The sequence below is a fragment of the Solanum tuberosum genome, unplaced genomic scaffold (genome assembly GCF_000226075.1).
Source record: "Solanum tuberosum cultivar DM 1-3 516 R44 unplaced genomic scaffold, SolTub_3.0 scf00323, whole genome shotgun sequence".
Classification (NCBI taxonomy): Eukaryota; Viridiplantae; Streptophyta; class Magnoliopsida; order Solanales; family Solanaceae; genus Solanum; species Solanum tuberosum.
The window spans coordinates 492,033-506,372 of NW_006239244.1; the positions used below are offsets into that span (position 1 = coordinate 492,033).

At 30.7% G+C, this 14,340-nt stretch overlaps 2 protein-coding genes across 2 annotated transcripts in view; both read right to left on the reverse strand.

Moving 5' to 3' along the window:
- LOC102600746 (cytochrome c oxidase subunit 6a, mitochondrial-like) overlaps nucleotides 1–3,733 on the reverse strand; it is a 5,362-nt gene extending 1,629 nt beyond the window's left edge. The window contains exons 1-3 of the mRNA XM_006360331.2: nucleotides 3,593–3,733; nucleotides 1,951–2,057; nucleotides 1,582–1,624 (exon numbers count right to left, since the gene is read on the reverse strand). Coding sequence (XP_006360393.1) covers nucleotides 1,582–1,624; nucleotides 1,951–2,057; nucleotides 3,593–3,692 — 250 coding nt within the window. The 5' untranslated portion in view covers nucleotides 3,693–3,733. The remainder of the gene's footprint in view (nucleotides 1–1,581; nucleotides 1,625–1,950; nucleotides 2,058–3,592) is intronic.
- A 1,921-nt stretch (nucleotides 3,734–5,654) lies between these two features.
- LOC102605136 (tubulin alpha-2 chain-like) lies at nucleotides 5,655–7,908 on the reverse strand. The gene is made up of 4 exons (XM_006360343.1): nucleotides 7,792–7,908; nucleotides 6,839–7,076; nucleotides 6,386–6,762; nucleotides 5,655–6,287 (listed from the first exon to the last, which is right to left on the reverse strand). The coding sequence occupies exons 1-4, from the start codon at nucleotides 7,906–7,908 to the stop codon at nucleotides 5,655–5,657; spliced, it is 1,365 nt and encodes a 454-aa protein (XP_006360405.1).
- Between the last annotated feature and the right edge of the window lie 6,432 nt (nucleotides 7,909–14,340).

Sequence of the window (14,340 nt, forward strand, 5' to 3'; positions counted from 1 at the left end):
TCTCTTTAAGGAGATTCAAGCCCACTGCAGCAAATGTTTTTCACCGGTCCAGCAGTAGTCCTTCTTGACTTGTCCCCTCCAGGATACAACAGCCTAATCACAAAATATAACTCAACAACTCTGGACAAGAGTTGAGTCCAAAGCTCCACAAAAAGAACACCTCCCTTCAACTAATAAGAACTCTCTTTTTGACAAACTTTATGCACTCTATATTTTTCTCTTGTATGTTGTATATATTAAACCAAATGAAGACCACTACTATTTATACTAGAAGAAGTCTTCCTAGCAATGAATAGGAAGATAATGGTGTAGTAAATAGTGAAGATAAATGGCATTAGGAGTTACATAGGTTACAATGGTAATGGAGGAATTAAGAGTGACAATCAAGTGCCCACCAATGCCATCAACGGCTAATACCATCAACGGCATTTTGCAAAACTGATGTGCATATGGCACTAACTCCAATTTGGAGTAATATAAGATAATAATGCAGCAATTATGATTGTCATTACATGCATCCAACATTTTGTAACATATGAAAAGTGAGAAGTCAACCAACGGCCAGAAAACCAATGACTATGTGGCAATACATTCTTAAAATATTAAAATGCCACACTAACAAATATTTTAGTATCAAACAGTTTCAAGAATATGAACCATTCAAGATGTGTTGATATAGTTATAAAGCAAGATAAACAACCTACTCCAGAACATGTACATATAAGGTCAATAATATAATGAAGTTGTCATCTCAACTGAGCAAAATCAACAAATTAAAGGAATATTAGTTACTAGTCATGACTCATTGAGATGATGAGACTTAAAAGACCAATTTTGTAAATGTTTCAGCATCGTAACCTAAGTTGCTCGGACTCTTCACTTACACTGTTGCATCCATATTGACACGACATGAATGTGGGCATGGAATTCGTACAAGATTAGGTCAAATCAATTTTGTGTACTTTGACCAAATTCAACATAGAAATTTGGGACATATACAAGGATTTTTGTAATCAAAACTAAAACTAAGGTGAAATTCAAGAAAACGGAGTAAACTAGTATATAGAAAATTCTATGTCAATCCTTTTCCTTATATAACTATCAAGGATTCTACTCTTGATCAATATTTTTCTTCATAATACCTTGTAAGCTTTCCCGTGTCTCATAACTTAGAGATAATAACTCTATTTTTAGATATTTAAATTATTTTTAGCCGAATCATTGCACCTGTATCCATATCCCCGAATCTTAAAATATAGATCATGAAGGACTCAATCTCTAGATCCACACCCGTATCGGACTCCCACATCCGAGTCCGAGCAACTTAAATCATAACTACATCAAAGGGAAAAAACAAAGTATTCAAAAACAAGGCTTCCCATTATCGTGCAAACAAGGAGAAAACAGGATGCGACAGCATTTTTGAAGCCTCGATCAGATAAATTCGGTTAGATAACAGATTAATATTCAGAATATCTATGTTCTGATATAGCTGATGGTCAGGTACGATTAAAAACGATATACAGTAAACTTGAAATCATTGACGAGCGATGTAACAGAGATCTTAGGTATCAGAATTACCCCATGGAAACTCCTTGTTACGAATGTGCCGATACGGGTAAGGCTGCAGACAGAAATGATAGCAAGAGTTGTAAAAATAACGTTATGTAGTCACACACAGAACATATAAGAACGTTTATTATACAAATTTTCAACCCCTCGAAACAAAATAATCTCCTTATAATGTCTGTTTAATCAACAGATGAAATACAAGTTAGACCCCATTAAATATTACAAGGACCAAATTATCGTAGTTCTATCTCAAATCTCATTACTTCAACAGGACTAGTGAAAACTATTCCGAAACATATCGTCAATATGAATTTCTGTTTTCATGTGAAGTTGTGGCATCGAAATTTTGAAGACTGAATACAGTATATTAACACTTACAGGAGGCTCTTCATAGTGGGGATGACCCTTAGAGAGATTAAAGATTGTAAGAATAGCGCACGTAACTATTCCAACATAAGTAATTTTCTCCCACTTAGCTGCTTCACCTGCCCACACAAACCATTCAATATTAACACTTCAATCACATCGAAATTTAGTGATTTTACAAATGTATATATTTATACTCTGTTATTGAAAATATTGAATTTAGTTGAACATGTTGATGGTATATACTCCATCTAGTTGATGAATGTACACATATTGAGACTCTAACACCCTTTTCATGAACAGGATCAACTGGAACATGGATTGCGAGCCCTATCAAGATAAAGTTGACTCTAATACCATGTAAAGATACGACACTTAGGCCTAACTCAACTTCAAAAGCTAACTCAAGAAGGGAGAATTGCTGGTCCATTCCCCAACCAATGTGAAACTCTAACTCATATAATGTGAAATTCTTTGGTAAAATAACACTTGTACCCAAAGAGGAAAACTATTTACAAGCGGTTACCCTTTACTTTCATACACTCCTGTTTTTAGTTCTAATGTGCATTTACTGCTTGATGCCATCAAAGTATATATACTTTCATGATATCAAAGAAGAAGAAAGAGTGGTTCAATGGGTAAATAGTTTGAGTCGTGGATCCAATCAGGGTACATATATTGGGTTAGATCCAATTTGGATAAATAGTTTGTCTAATGGCTCCAACTTGTGTAGTTTTCCCAAATTCCAATCCACTCTAACAGATATTATAGAGTTAATGACAAAAAAAAAACACCTAAGGTATAAATCCATACCTCAACTATCCATTATTTCATTTACGTTCATCTACTATCACTCTTTTAGTATTAAGATACACTCCAATGTTAAATTGACCTACACGCACCACATGTTATCATTGGGAACAAATATTTAGTCAACTCAGCATTGACGCGTATTTTAAATATAAAAAGAGTGAAAATTTAAACAGGTAGAAATAATTAATAAATAATTGGGATATAGAATAATTCAAGTGTATTTTTTTAACCATTAACTCTCTATTTAATATGTTTCAATATAACAACATTGTTGGGTTCTGAAGGTGATTGGGCGTCATGCGGAAGCTTACAAATTGCAAATCATATAGTTGATAAATCAGATAACAAAAAACTTATACTAAAAGTCAAAATATTATTATATCAAAACTAATATAAAGAAAAACATTGAAAGTTTAGAGAGAATAAATATCCCATAAACAAAAGTCTTAAAACGACTACATTGTGGATGTTATTGGTGTTGTGTTAGAAGAAACAAACTTATATTTATAAAGTCCTAAAACCTTTCCTACTAGAAAAGGAGTCCTAAAAGGAGAGAATAAATCAAATATAAAATAATATTATATTTTCCTTTCAAGAAAAGTAAAAACATTTATGGTAATGTTTTGTTTTTTCTTTAAGGAAAAATAAATTTTAAATTATGGTAAGAAAATCAGGACAAAACCCTAACACAACATTTCACACAATCAAAAAAATTCCAGACAATCGAAGTTGCTATAGAGAAGTTTAACTGTATATCGATTCAACTCTCATCGAGCTCATTTCGTAGTAAAAATTTTAAAAAAAGGAAATTTAATTGGGAAATTGATGATTATGAACTTACGAGCCTCATCATGGTGGACGGAAGAAGAGAAATTCCTCTTGAATGCACCGCCGCTGCGGAGGACGGAGTGAATTCTAGATTTGATCAGAGCAGATGCCATTAATTCCGGTGAATTCTACACTCTTCCACCTACTATAAACATTATTTATATTGGAAAAGGACAAAAATGTTCTACACTCTTCCATGTTACTTCTTATAAGTCAACAAGTTTGTCAATAACAAAATTAAACTATTGCTTCCAAAATTACCTCATAATTGAAATTAGTGTAATTATTGGGTAATAATTACTCTCTCCGTCTCATATTAGATGGACACTTTCAACTTTACACGGTGATTAAGAATTCATTAATACATTGGAAGACTTTATCATTTTGCCCTTTGTTTATAACAATGCACATTAATAAAATTTGTTTAAACTTCCAAAAGTCATATTAATTGTAGGGGTAAAATGAGAAAAAAATTAATTAATTCTATCCTAATTTAGTAAGTGCTCAAGTAATATGAGACAAACATTTTTAGTAAGATGCCCATCTAATATGGGATCAGTTTGGTAATTATGCTGGTCTGTTTATTTAACCCAATAAAATTATAATTGCAATCCTAAGATTATATTAAATTTTAAGAATAAAAGTTAAACTATTTAAAATTAAAAAATTATATTAGACAAATAAGAGACTTAATTTTTAAATGATATTGAATTAAAATTATCTTTTGAAAATACATTAATCATAACTAATATTATTTAAAAAAAAGTCGAATCGAACCGAAAATTGACCCTACAGCACGACATAAATTCAGTGATATAAATTATGACAAAAATTTTCTTAAAATCTTGTTCTACAAATGGAAACTCATGTATATAAGATAAACTAGAGGATGATAAGCTCGTGCAAGCATGTGCCTTATGTAAATAAAGATAATTATAATTCAATTAATTTAAATAATATTTATTAAATTGAATTCATTTGATTCGAATATGAATTATTATAGTTTCCATTAAGTGCTCCATCTACCATAAAATAAAGGGTTCAAATTTCAGTAGCGGTTTATCCTTAACACTAATTACTTATTTTCTAAATTAGTGTCCAAGACTTAATACTTGTTAGAAAAAATAATAGGAAATATAATTAACGAAGAAGATGGCTTTGAGGTGTGTAAAATCGCTTTCTTTAAAAAGATATTGCCCGTATACATATTGGAAAAATACAAACAAATACAAAATCTTTTATTTATACATGCAGAGTTTTCTTAGACAACCTATAGAGAGTCTTTATATTTATAGAACTTAAGAGATGACTTTTCATAAGAGTTATGTTCTGTCATGAACATATAACTTTTCATAAGAGTCATGTTCTTTCATGATCAAATGACTTTTTATAAGAATCATGTTCTTTCATGAGCAGTTTATTTAATTTAAGACTTTTATATATTACAAAATATCCAACAATACTAACATCAATTATTACTCCTTATTAGAGTTAATGTGGTAAAATAGTCATGTCAATCATTGTTTTCTTAATGGATACGTCAAGTTCAAATGTGATAAGTAAAAAGTAAACGAAAAAGTATTAAAAAGAATTGAAAGGTAAATTAGTAAAAATACTCTTCAATAGCCATGTCAATCATTGTTTATTTTTAATGAATATGTCAAGTTCAAATGTCATAAGTAAAAAGTAAATGAAAAAATATTAAAAGAATTAAAAGGTAAATTAGTAAAATACTCTTTTTGTTTATGATTATTTTTAAAACTTTGTAAATAAAAATATGAACAAATAGTACAAAGGAATAGATTCATTAATAATTGTGCATAGATAATTTTGTGGATCTCTTAATATTATGCATATGGAATAAACAAAACAAAAACAAAAAAAAAACCAATCATGAAATGACAAAGCACACATGTTGATACCAAAATTAAAGTCACCCTTCTATAATAGTAGAAAGTTATACCTTAAAAAGGAAAAATTTCAAAAAACAGTTGTAAGTTAATTTTGATGGTCTTATAAGCTTAGTCAAACACCCTCGTACGACTACGAGTACCGGCTTAGGTCATTAGCCTCAATCATCTATGGATCTTCACGTTTTCAAACTCCTGGCATAATTTTACAAATTTTGTAGCTATCTCCTCATATGCTTCAGAAAACTCATATTCCTCCATACCTTCACAAAAATACGAATGAAGAAAGTCCTTCTTGGCATACATTTGATTAAACTTGTGACTTATTCGGGTAAAAACGTCTTGGATACTCGTCGTGCAGGATACTACGCACACTTCCCTCTGCACGGTTGCTAAATCGCCTCCCGGATAGACTGTCACGGGCACATAATTGATGCCAGACCTATAAGAAGTATCGACATAGTCAAATCCAGATCCAGTTCTTGGTCTGGCCATAGATGCCGCATTATCTACATCATCAAAATCCACATCATCCCCACGGTAAACTATCAAGTTTTCCATATACATTCCCTTACATGGATCATACTTAACCATGTAAGACGAGGGTTCTAATGCAGCATTGGTAAGTTCTACAAATGAATGTTGTTTATGTTGAACCTCTTTGGCTGACAAAACCGGAACATATGAACAACCCACAAATCTAATTAATCCTAAACTTGTGCTATCACAAAAGGACCGTAAATTTTGATTAAATGTTGATCCTTCAAACCTCATTGAAACAGTTAAAGAGGAGATGGCCTAATCAAAACAAACAATAAGAAAATAAATTAGTTACATTATCCGTTTTATTAGACGTCCCTTAAGAAACAAGACATGATGATCAAATATATATATACCTGAGAGACGAGTCGATTCATGTTAACATAGGTGGGGTTTTCAATATCAAGAGAGCGGCGACATATGTCAGAAACAGAGACATTATCAAACATGAGAGTAACATTGGAATGTTCTTTGAGGGAATAACTTGCAAGAATAGTATTATATGAGTCCAAAATAGATGGTGAAAACTCATCATCAGGGGAAGGATACACAGTAAATGCAATTTTTTCTTTTGGCTCATACTCAGTTGACAAGCTTTCCAACAGAAGTGAACAGAAACCCGAACCAGTGCCTCCACTAACCGCGTTAAAGATCACAAAACCCGACAGATTAGAACAATCATCCACAAGCTTTCTGATACGATCTAAACATTCATCAATTATCTTCCCTCCAACTGTTTTTTTTTTTAAAAAAAAAAGATTAGAATTGTCGTCATGTGTTAAAAGGCCAAATTTAGAATCAATACGTACGAGTGTAGTAACCACGAGCAAAGTTATTTCCTGCATCTTCTTTGCCACAGATAAATTGTTGAGGGTTATAGAGCTGGCCATTTGTTCCACTTTTCACTTCATCAATAACACTAGGCTCAAGATCGATAAACAGAGCACGAGGAACAAACCTCCCTGAACTTGTTTCACTAAAGAATGTACGGAACCTGTAATCACCATCATCATCTTCATCTTCAGTAGTACTCTGCATACCATCAGGCTACCAATACACAATTATAAGTACATTTGTATTTCTACCATAAAAGTTAGTACTAATTTGTAATGGTCACTAACTGGTTGGTAACACTGATCTAAAATTTGAAGTTTATGAGTTTCTATAATCCACCCCACCTACAAAGCTCTTATTAAGACACTCCCTCGTTTTAAAGATCGAGCATTGGTACAAAGAAGGTAATCAATCAGGTGGTCTGACCATCTTTCTGATATTATTAGTTTGCCAGTCAACAACAACCTAACATAACCAGTGAAATCCTATAAGTGGAGTCTGAGGAGGATAGAGTATACGCAAACCTTATCTTCTATATTCTTGGAGATGTTAGACCTCACTTCCCTCGTGCTCACGTACTTTACTATATATAAGGTAGCAGTCAAGCCTAACCCCACCATGAAGGTAGTTTTGAATAAAGAATATAAATAAGTGTTTGGATAAACTCTTGTGTAGAAAGATTGATCTCGTAGTTCTTGATCGGTGAAGATGCATTAATAACAAAGTACAAATAATATGTTTTGAACCCATTAAATCAAATCAAATCGACCACGTAAAATTCCAAACTCAAACTCATAAAAATCAAATCCTAAATCCGCTAAGAAAATCTTTCTTTAATTCTCACCCAAACATGTAATCGTAAATAATTAAGGAATCAAATATAAATGTGCGAGTGCACGCATTGGAAAGAAAGAAAGAAAGATAGAACCTGAATTCCATGTTCAAGACAGTAAAGTTCCCAGCAAGAATTGCCAAGGTTAATGCCAGTCTGACCAATGTGAATGGATATAAACTCCTTTTTATACTCCTCCTCCTCCTTCATCATTTTTTTTAAAGCCAATGTAGCGAATTGGATTGCTTATTAAGAAAAATTGCCTTTATAGATCACTCAATTCATTTCTTGCAAAACAGAAATCAATATGAGATTGATTGGATTCCCCTGCCCCAATCAAAAAATTAGCTTATTTACCAGATTTATATATATATATACTAGTCTTTGGACACGTGTGTTGCACGTGTATTCTAAGTAATTTTGAATAAAATTTTACATAATTATCTAATATTATTGCAACACATATTGAGTAATAAAAGATAAATTAAAAAAAAAGTTTCATGAATGTGACACTTTTCTAGCTATTTGACAGTTAAGTTCAAAATAAGTGAATATGATATTTGACTATTGAACAAAAACACTTCAATGTTCATGCTCGTGACAAATAGAAAATAAAGCAACAAAAACAAATTGGACGTCAGAATTGTATAGAAAATAATAGATATTCTAAACTATAGACCTTAATTAGATACGTAAATACAAGCAACAAAATGAAAAATGTATCTACCATCTATAGATATTGTACGTACATGGCAAGTGAGACTGATGAAAATAAGAGAAAATTGATAGCTACATCAAATACAAATCCAATGAAGCTTCTTCGGACAACCTCTGGATTCAATAGAAAAATTGTAAAACATTGAAAACAACATTTATAATTATTTAAAATAATTAAATATTAAAAGGATAGATTTGTTGCATGAAAGTAACATGAATATAAGAGTGTGAAATAATTAAAATTACGATCCATAATAAGGATTGAAGGTTCTATACCAAAATGAACATCTATTGTAAATTCTCTAAAAATAAATAAATCAGTTTGTATATCATTTGAGCTAAAAGATTTTTCTTGGACCCCCAACTATCAGTTAAATATTATCCATATATTTAAGAATTTAAAATTAGTGATGTAATATAATTTTTATTTATAGGGAATTATTTTATAAATTTTCTTTACTAAATGATATACATGATGACCATTAGCTTATATGTCTTTTGCTTTGCATTATAATCTAAAATTATAAAAAGCCCTTTTGGATAAATCTAATATTCTTATCATCTCTAACACGTACCTTAACTTCTAACTATGATAGTCTCTAAATTTCTATCATAAAAAAATATAAACAATGTTAAACTACTAAAGATGAAAAAGATAAAGAAGATAACATGTTCGAGGAGTTTTATTAAAAACAAATATACCTTCTGATGACAACAATGTGTGAGGAAAAATAAGGGCCTGAAATATTTTTAAAAAAAGTTATTAAGTCAAACAACATCATTCTGGCACTATAATTATTTCATTAATTTTTAAAGAGTAGTTAATGGTTTACTTTAGATTTTATTTCTTTTACTTTTAAGCTTTCTTTTCCTTTGTATTCGAGATAGCTTTTTTATTAATAAAATACACAACTAATTAGTCTTCTTAGTGGTTCAAATAAAAAAGAGAAAGATTAAGAGATTGTTGTGTAATTTGAAGAGAAAGATGATTTAATTAGATATATTATTACTATCAAATTAAAATACTCAATAATGCATTGATGACAATTCAATAAAATCCTTTTATTTCCATGTGAAATATCACAAATGGTCATTAACAATTTTATTAGGAAAAGTAAGTGGACAAACTTGAATCTTTGTTATTATTATTATTTAATTGAGATGACGGGGCTTTAAAAAATAAGGATTCAAAGAATGTAAAGAGATATAATATCTGTATTTATTTTCATTTTTTTTAATTCTTATTAATATGTATACTTTCTATTTTTGTTTAAAATTATTAGAAGTGTATTATTTAAGTGAAGTAAAAACGTCGCACGTGTGTATATATATATATATAATGAATATAATATGATATGATGATATTTATTTATTCCTACTATTTAGAAGTGAGACTTATCATGTAAGTTTTCCACAATGTCTCATAATTTAGAAAAACAACTCTATTTTTAGTCGAATTCTTAGACCCATATTTGTATCCCGGAATCTCAAATATAGATCATGAAAATTTCGATATCTAATTCCACATCCGAATTTGATCATCTTAGATCATAACTACATCAAAGAGAAAATTTGGTGTTTGGATAAATTTCTTTTAAATGACTTAAAAGTTAAAAGCCAAAAGTTAAAAGTAGGTAGCTATCTACTTTTTACTTTTACCTTTTTCAGTATTCTGCTAAAAACAACTTATTTTTAGAAGAAATTTTCAAAAATGCCTTTTCAGAAAAGTGCTTTTTGAAAAGAAAAAAAACAATTTCTATTTAGTTAATTCATTTGAAGAGTGTCTTTCATAAGCAAATTGTGTTTGACTAATCTTTTTTAAAAAATATTTTTGAAAGTCAAATTACAAAAAGGGACAAGGGACAACTACTAATGTACTTCTAATATTAAAATTATTTTTTAGAGAGAAATAATTTTAAATATCTATTATAAAAAAAATTAAATGTTTGTTTTTATTAAATTAAAATGTACATGTTTAAATTTTCAATCAATATTATATCTTTTTTGAGAGACAAAAATCTTTAATTGTTATTATTTTTTCTTATCTTGTAAAAATATTGTTGGTATCTTTTTTCTAATTCTGCAAAATATGTCATGCCTCGAGCCAACACCCTGGACGTGGCCGGCACTCGAGAACCATTTTTGGTCCCCAAGCGAACCCTTGGCATGGCTGACTACTTAGCGGAAGATTTACTCAAGCGATAACAAGCTTAGAAAATAGAATTTAGAACATTCAAACTCAAGCAAATACTTAACTCAAACTGTCAGAAAAATACTTAATTGCAATAATAATAATAATAATAATAATACTTTACAAAACCGTCTCAAAATATCTCAAACGAAAGAGAAAATGTTCAGAGACTCCTTAACTCTAACTATCTATGAAACATCTATAGTTCAACATGGATGTTGGGACAAGACCCACAAAAACCTAAAGGGGCTAAACTGAAAGGAAAAAGAAAAGTCCTCCGGAATGCAAGTAGGCTCACCAAAGCTAACTAGAGTGGCAAATGATCTCAACGAAGTGTCTGTTGATGATCGTGAACACATATATCTTCATCATAATAAGATGGAGGTTGAATGACATCAGTACATGGAATGTATGAGTATGTAAAGGGAACAAAATGCATAGATAACTGAACTGATAAGACTGAAAGAATACTCACCTCAATTCAACTCAATACAAAGCAATAACAAAAGATGAAATGTTTAAAGCTTCATAAATAAAAGATATTAACTCAAGGATGTATATAAAAATACAATAAGTTACTCTTTACCCTTATTTGGGAGATTCTCAAATCGATAACCATCAGTTGAGCTATGTGATGATACAACGTCTCGCCCACTCGTTTTAAAAATCAAAATTTCTCTTTTCCAATGTAAAAGTGGTACATTTGAAAATACTTAGTTCCCTTATATTCTTTCTCAATCATGAATAGAACCCTTCTCAACACTAATCTTTTCTTTCTCAGAAAATTAGTTTAAGACCATTGTTGGTTACGAAGATTCTCAACAATAACTCAATAAAACTCTTGAACTTTTCTCTTAAAATCATTTTAGTTTTGATTGTGCATTAAGACAGGTGATTAAGATATGCTGTAATTTTCAAAGGTAAATGGAGCCTATAGGAGATAATACAAGGAAAGGAAACATGGGCACAACTTAAAGAAACATGCGCCATATGAAACAAAGAAATGAATCGGCCCAGCAAACCTCGGCGTACTGTTGGCGCAGGGCGCCAGTCCCTGAACTTCAGAAGTCAGGCCTTGGCGCACTGCTAGCGCGACTCCCCAAGGCCTGAACTTCAGAAGTCAGGTCTTGGCGCTATCATGGCACGCTGCCCCATGCCCTTCCCCAACACCCTGATAAATTTTCAAGCTTAAATTAGGACCCCAACTTAGTTTAGAATTGAGAATTTTCTCCTAAACTCTTCTCGATTCTCAAACCCAACGCAAATACATGAGAACTTTCATACAATTCCTTTAAACATAACTTTATCAAATCTGGGTTCATGTGATGCTAAACATGAACAACACAATAATATTCACATAACAAAAGAATAAAAAAAGCCTCAATTGTTAAAGAATCGAACTCAATATCAAGAACTACGAATGAATCTTTTAGATGTAACAATTTATTGACTAAATTGAGATGTAGGACGTGAGGACGAACAAGTCCAACACTGTGAGAAGCCTTACATATCTGGAAAGAACAAAGGTTCTTGGCGAAATAAAGAGAATCTTCAAGAACGCTTGAAACCTAACCTTGCTCTAGTTTCTCTAAGTGTTAAAATAATGTGAAAAGATGGTTTAACACTAATTAGACCCTTAATTGGGTGAAGAAAAATGTGTCTAGGCTTAGAAGGGATGGGAAGAGACCAAACTACCCCTCTAAAAACGATTGAGGTGCCTTAAAAGAGAGGTTTCACCAAAACGGGCATAACATTTTACTCCGAGCTCAAAATTAAGCAAACTTGGCGGCATTAGAAAGAGAACTCAAAGACCTTTAATTTGATAGGCCATGGCCCACCTAATTCTTTATGTACTAAGGGATCGTTTGGTAGAGTGTATAAGAATAATGTTGAATATGATGTATTAGCAATGCATGTATTAGCAATGCATGCATTAGTAATGCTTGCATTATTTCTTATACATTGTTTGGTTTGACGTATTGGAAATAGCAAGCCTTGTATAAAGACCATTAAAAAAATATTTGTTTACAAAAATACCCACATTCTTTTACAAAAAAAATAATAATAATAATAATTATTATTATTAGAGGGTAGTTTTGTCATTAGTTAATCTAATGCATGCATTAAAACCATTGCATTGCTAATACCTAGAAATCCATGGTATTAGCAATACACACCTTAATACACAATAGAGTGTATAACTAATGCAAGCATTAGTTATACATAGGTTGGAAAAGAGTACCAAACAAGGTACTAGTAATACACAATGCTAATGCATGCGTTATTTTTCCTAATACACTCTACCAAACGACCTCTAAGAGATATGATCGTTTGCATTTGACTCAAAACTTAAAACTGATAGGTGACTTGCACGAACCCCTCTTTAGCCCTTTTCATAGTCCGAGGTGTTACAAAATAATACATACTATAATATATAATATATAAACGTAAAATAAATTATAAAATTTATTATAAAAAAAATTGAAAATAAAATTCTTAAATCAAATTTAACCAAACTTATGAATATGCTAATCAATTAATAAGAAATAAATTGGTCAATATGTATATATGAAAAGGATATTTTAGTCTTGAGAAAAATAATTTTTTGTTTCTGCTTTTTTCAAAAAGCAGAATTTTTTAGCTTTTTCCCAACAACAGAAAAACTGCTTCTACTTCTATTTAAAAGCACTTTTAGTGATTTGGCAAATTCTTATTTTTTTCAACAAAAATGGTTTTTTCTCAAAATTAGGGCTTTTGGCCTCCCAACAGCAATGTCAAATAGGCTCTAAAGTAAAAAAAGTGAGTTTTTGGCTAAAAACATCCCTCAAATATTCTCTAAATTTAAATAACATAACATCTTTTTACTACCATAGTGAGAAAAAAACATCATGTAACTATCCTAAAAATGGCCAGATTCACCCTTCCATTTTTTTCTTGATAGAAACTAACGGTTAAATTCATTTCCTTTCATGTAAATGAAGCAAGAATTAACTATAGATAAACATGTGGCGTTTTTCACATATTAAAGTTGCAATTCTTCTCATATCAATATGATGAAAAATACATAGTAAAATATTTATAAAAACTTCACATAGGTTGAATCTTAAAAAGTGAAAAGCGTCACATAAATTGGAAAAAAAGAATATATTTTTATGTAATAACTAAATATGTTACTTTTATATATTTAAAAATACTGTAGCTAGTGTTTATCAAATTTACACCAAAAATAAAAAATAGACTACCTTCATACTTCGAATTCCCCCATTGTCTAGGAAATAAGAGAAAATTATACATTTTTTTCTTATAATATTTTGTTGCTTATCTGATCTATAATTATATAGGGCGAAAAATAGTTTACTCGAGATATTTTGCTCACTTTTTATGGGAATATCCTGGCTACTATTGTGAAGTTGAGAATGAAAACCTCTCTTCCTAGCTCATTCAGTGTAGTTAGGATTGTCTATTACTACTATAAGCTAAGAGAAGAATGGGAGCAAACAAATGGGGGATTTGTGGGTTGATCAACTGTTAGTTTTTTGACAAAAACTAATTGAAGGATGAATCTTGCCATTTTTAAGATAATTGAGGGAGGTTTTTTGTTCATTGTGATAGTGTAAGGATGTGGTTTAAACATAGAGTATAGTTGAAGGATGTTTTGGCCCAAAAACTCTAAAATAGTTTTTAGTACTTTCAGTCTTAGTAAACACAACTAGAAATTAAAAAGTACTTAAAAGTTA

Coding starts and splice junctions, on each gene's coding strand:
- LOC102605136 (XM_006360343.1), bottom strand. CDS start 7,908: ATGATGAAGGAGGAGGAGGAGTATAAAAAGGAGTTTATATCCATTCAC. Junction 7,077..7,791: donor GTCTTGAACATGGAATTCAG/GTTCTATCTTTC, acceptor GTGTATTGGTAG/CCTGATGGTATGCAGAGTAC. Junction 6,763..6,838: donor TGCTCGTGGTTACTACACTC/GTACGTATTGAT, acceptor AAAAAAAAACAG/TTGGAGGGAAGATAATTGAT.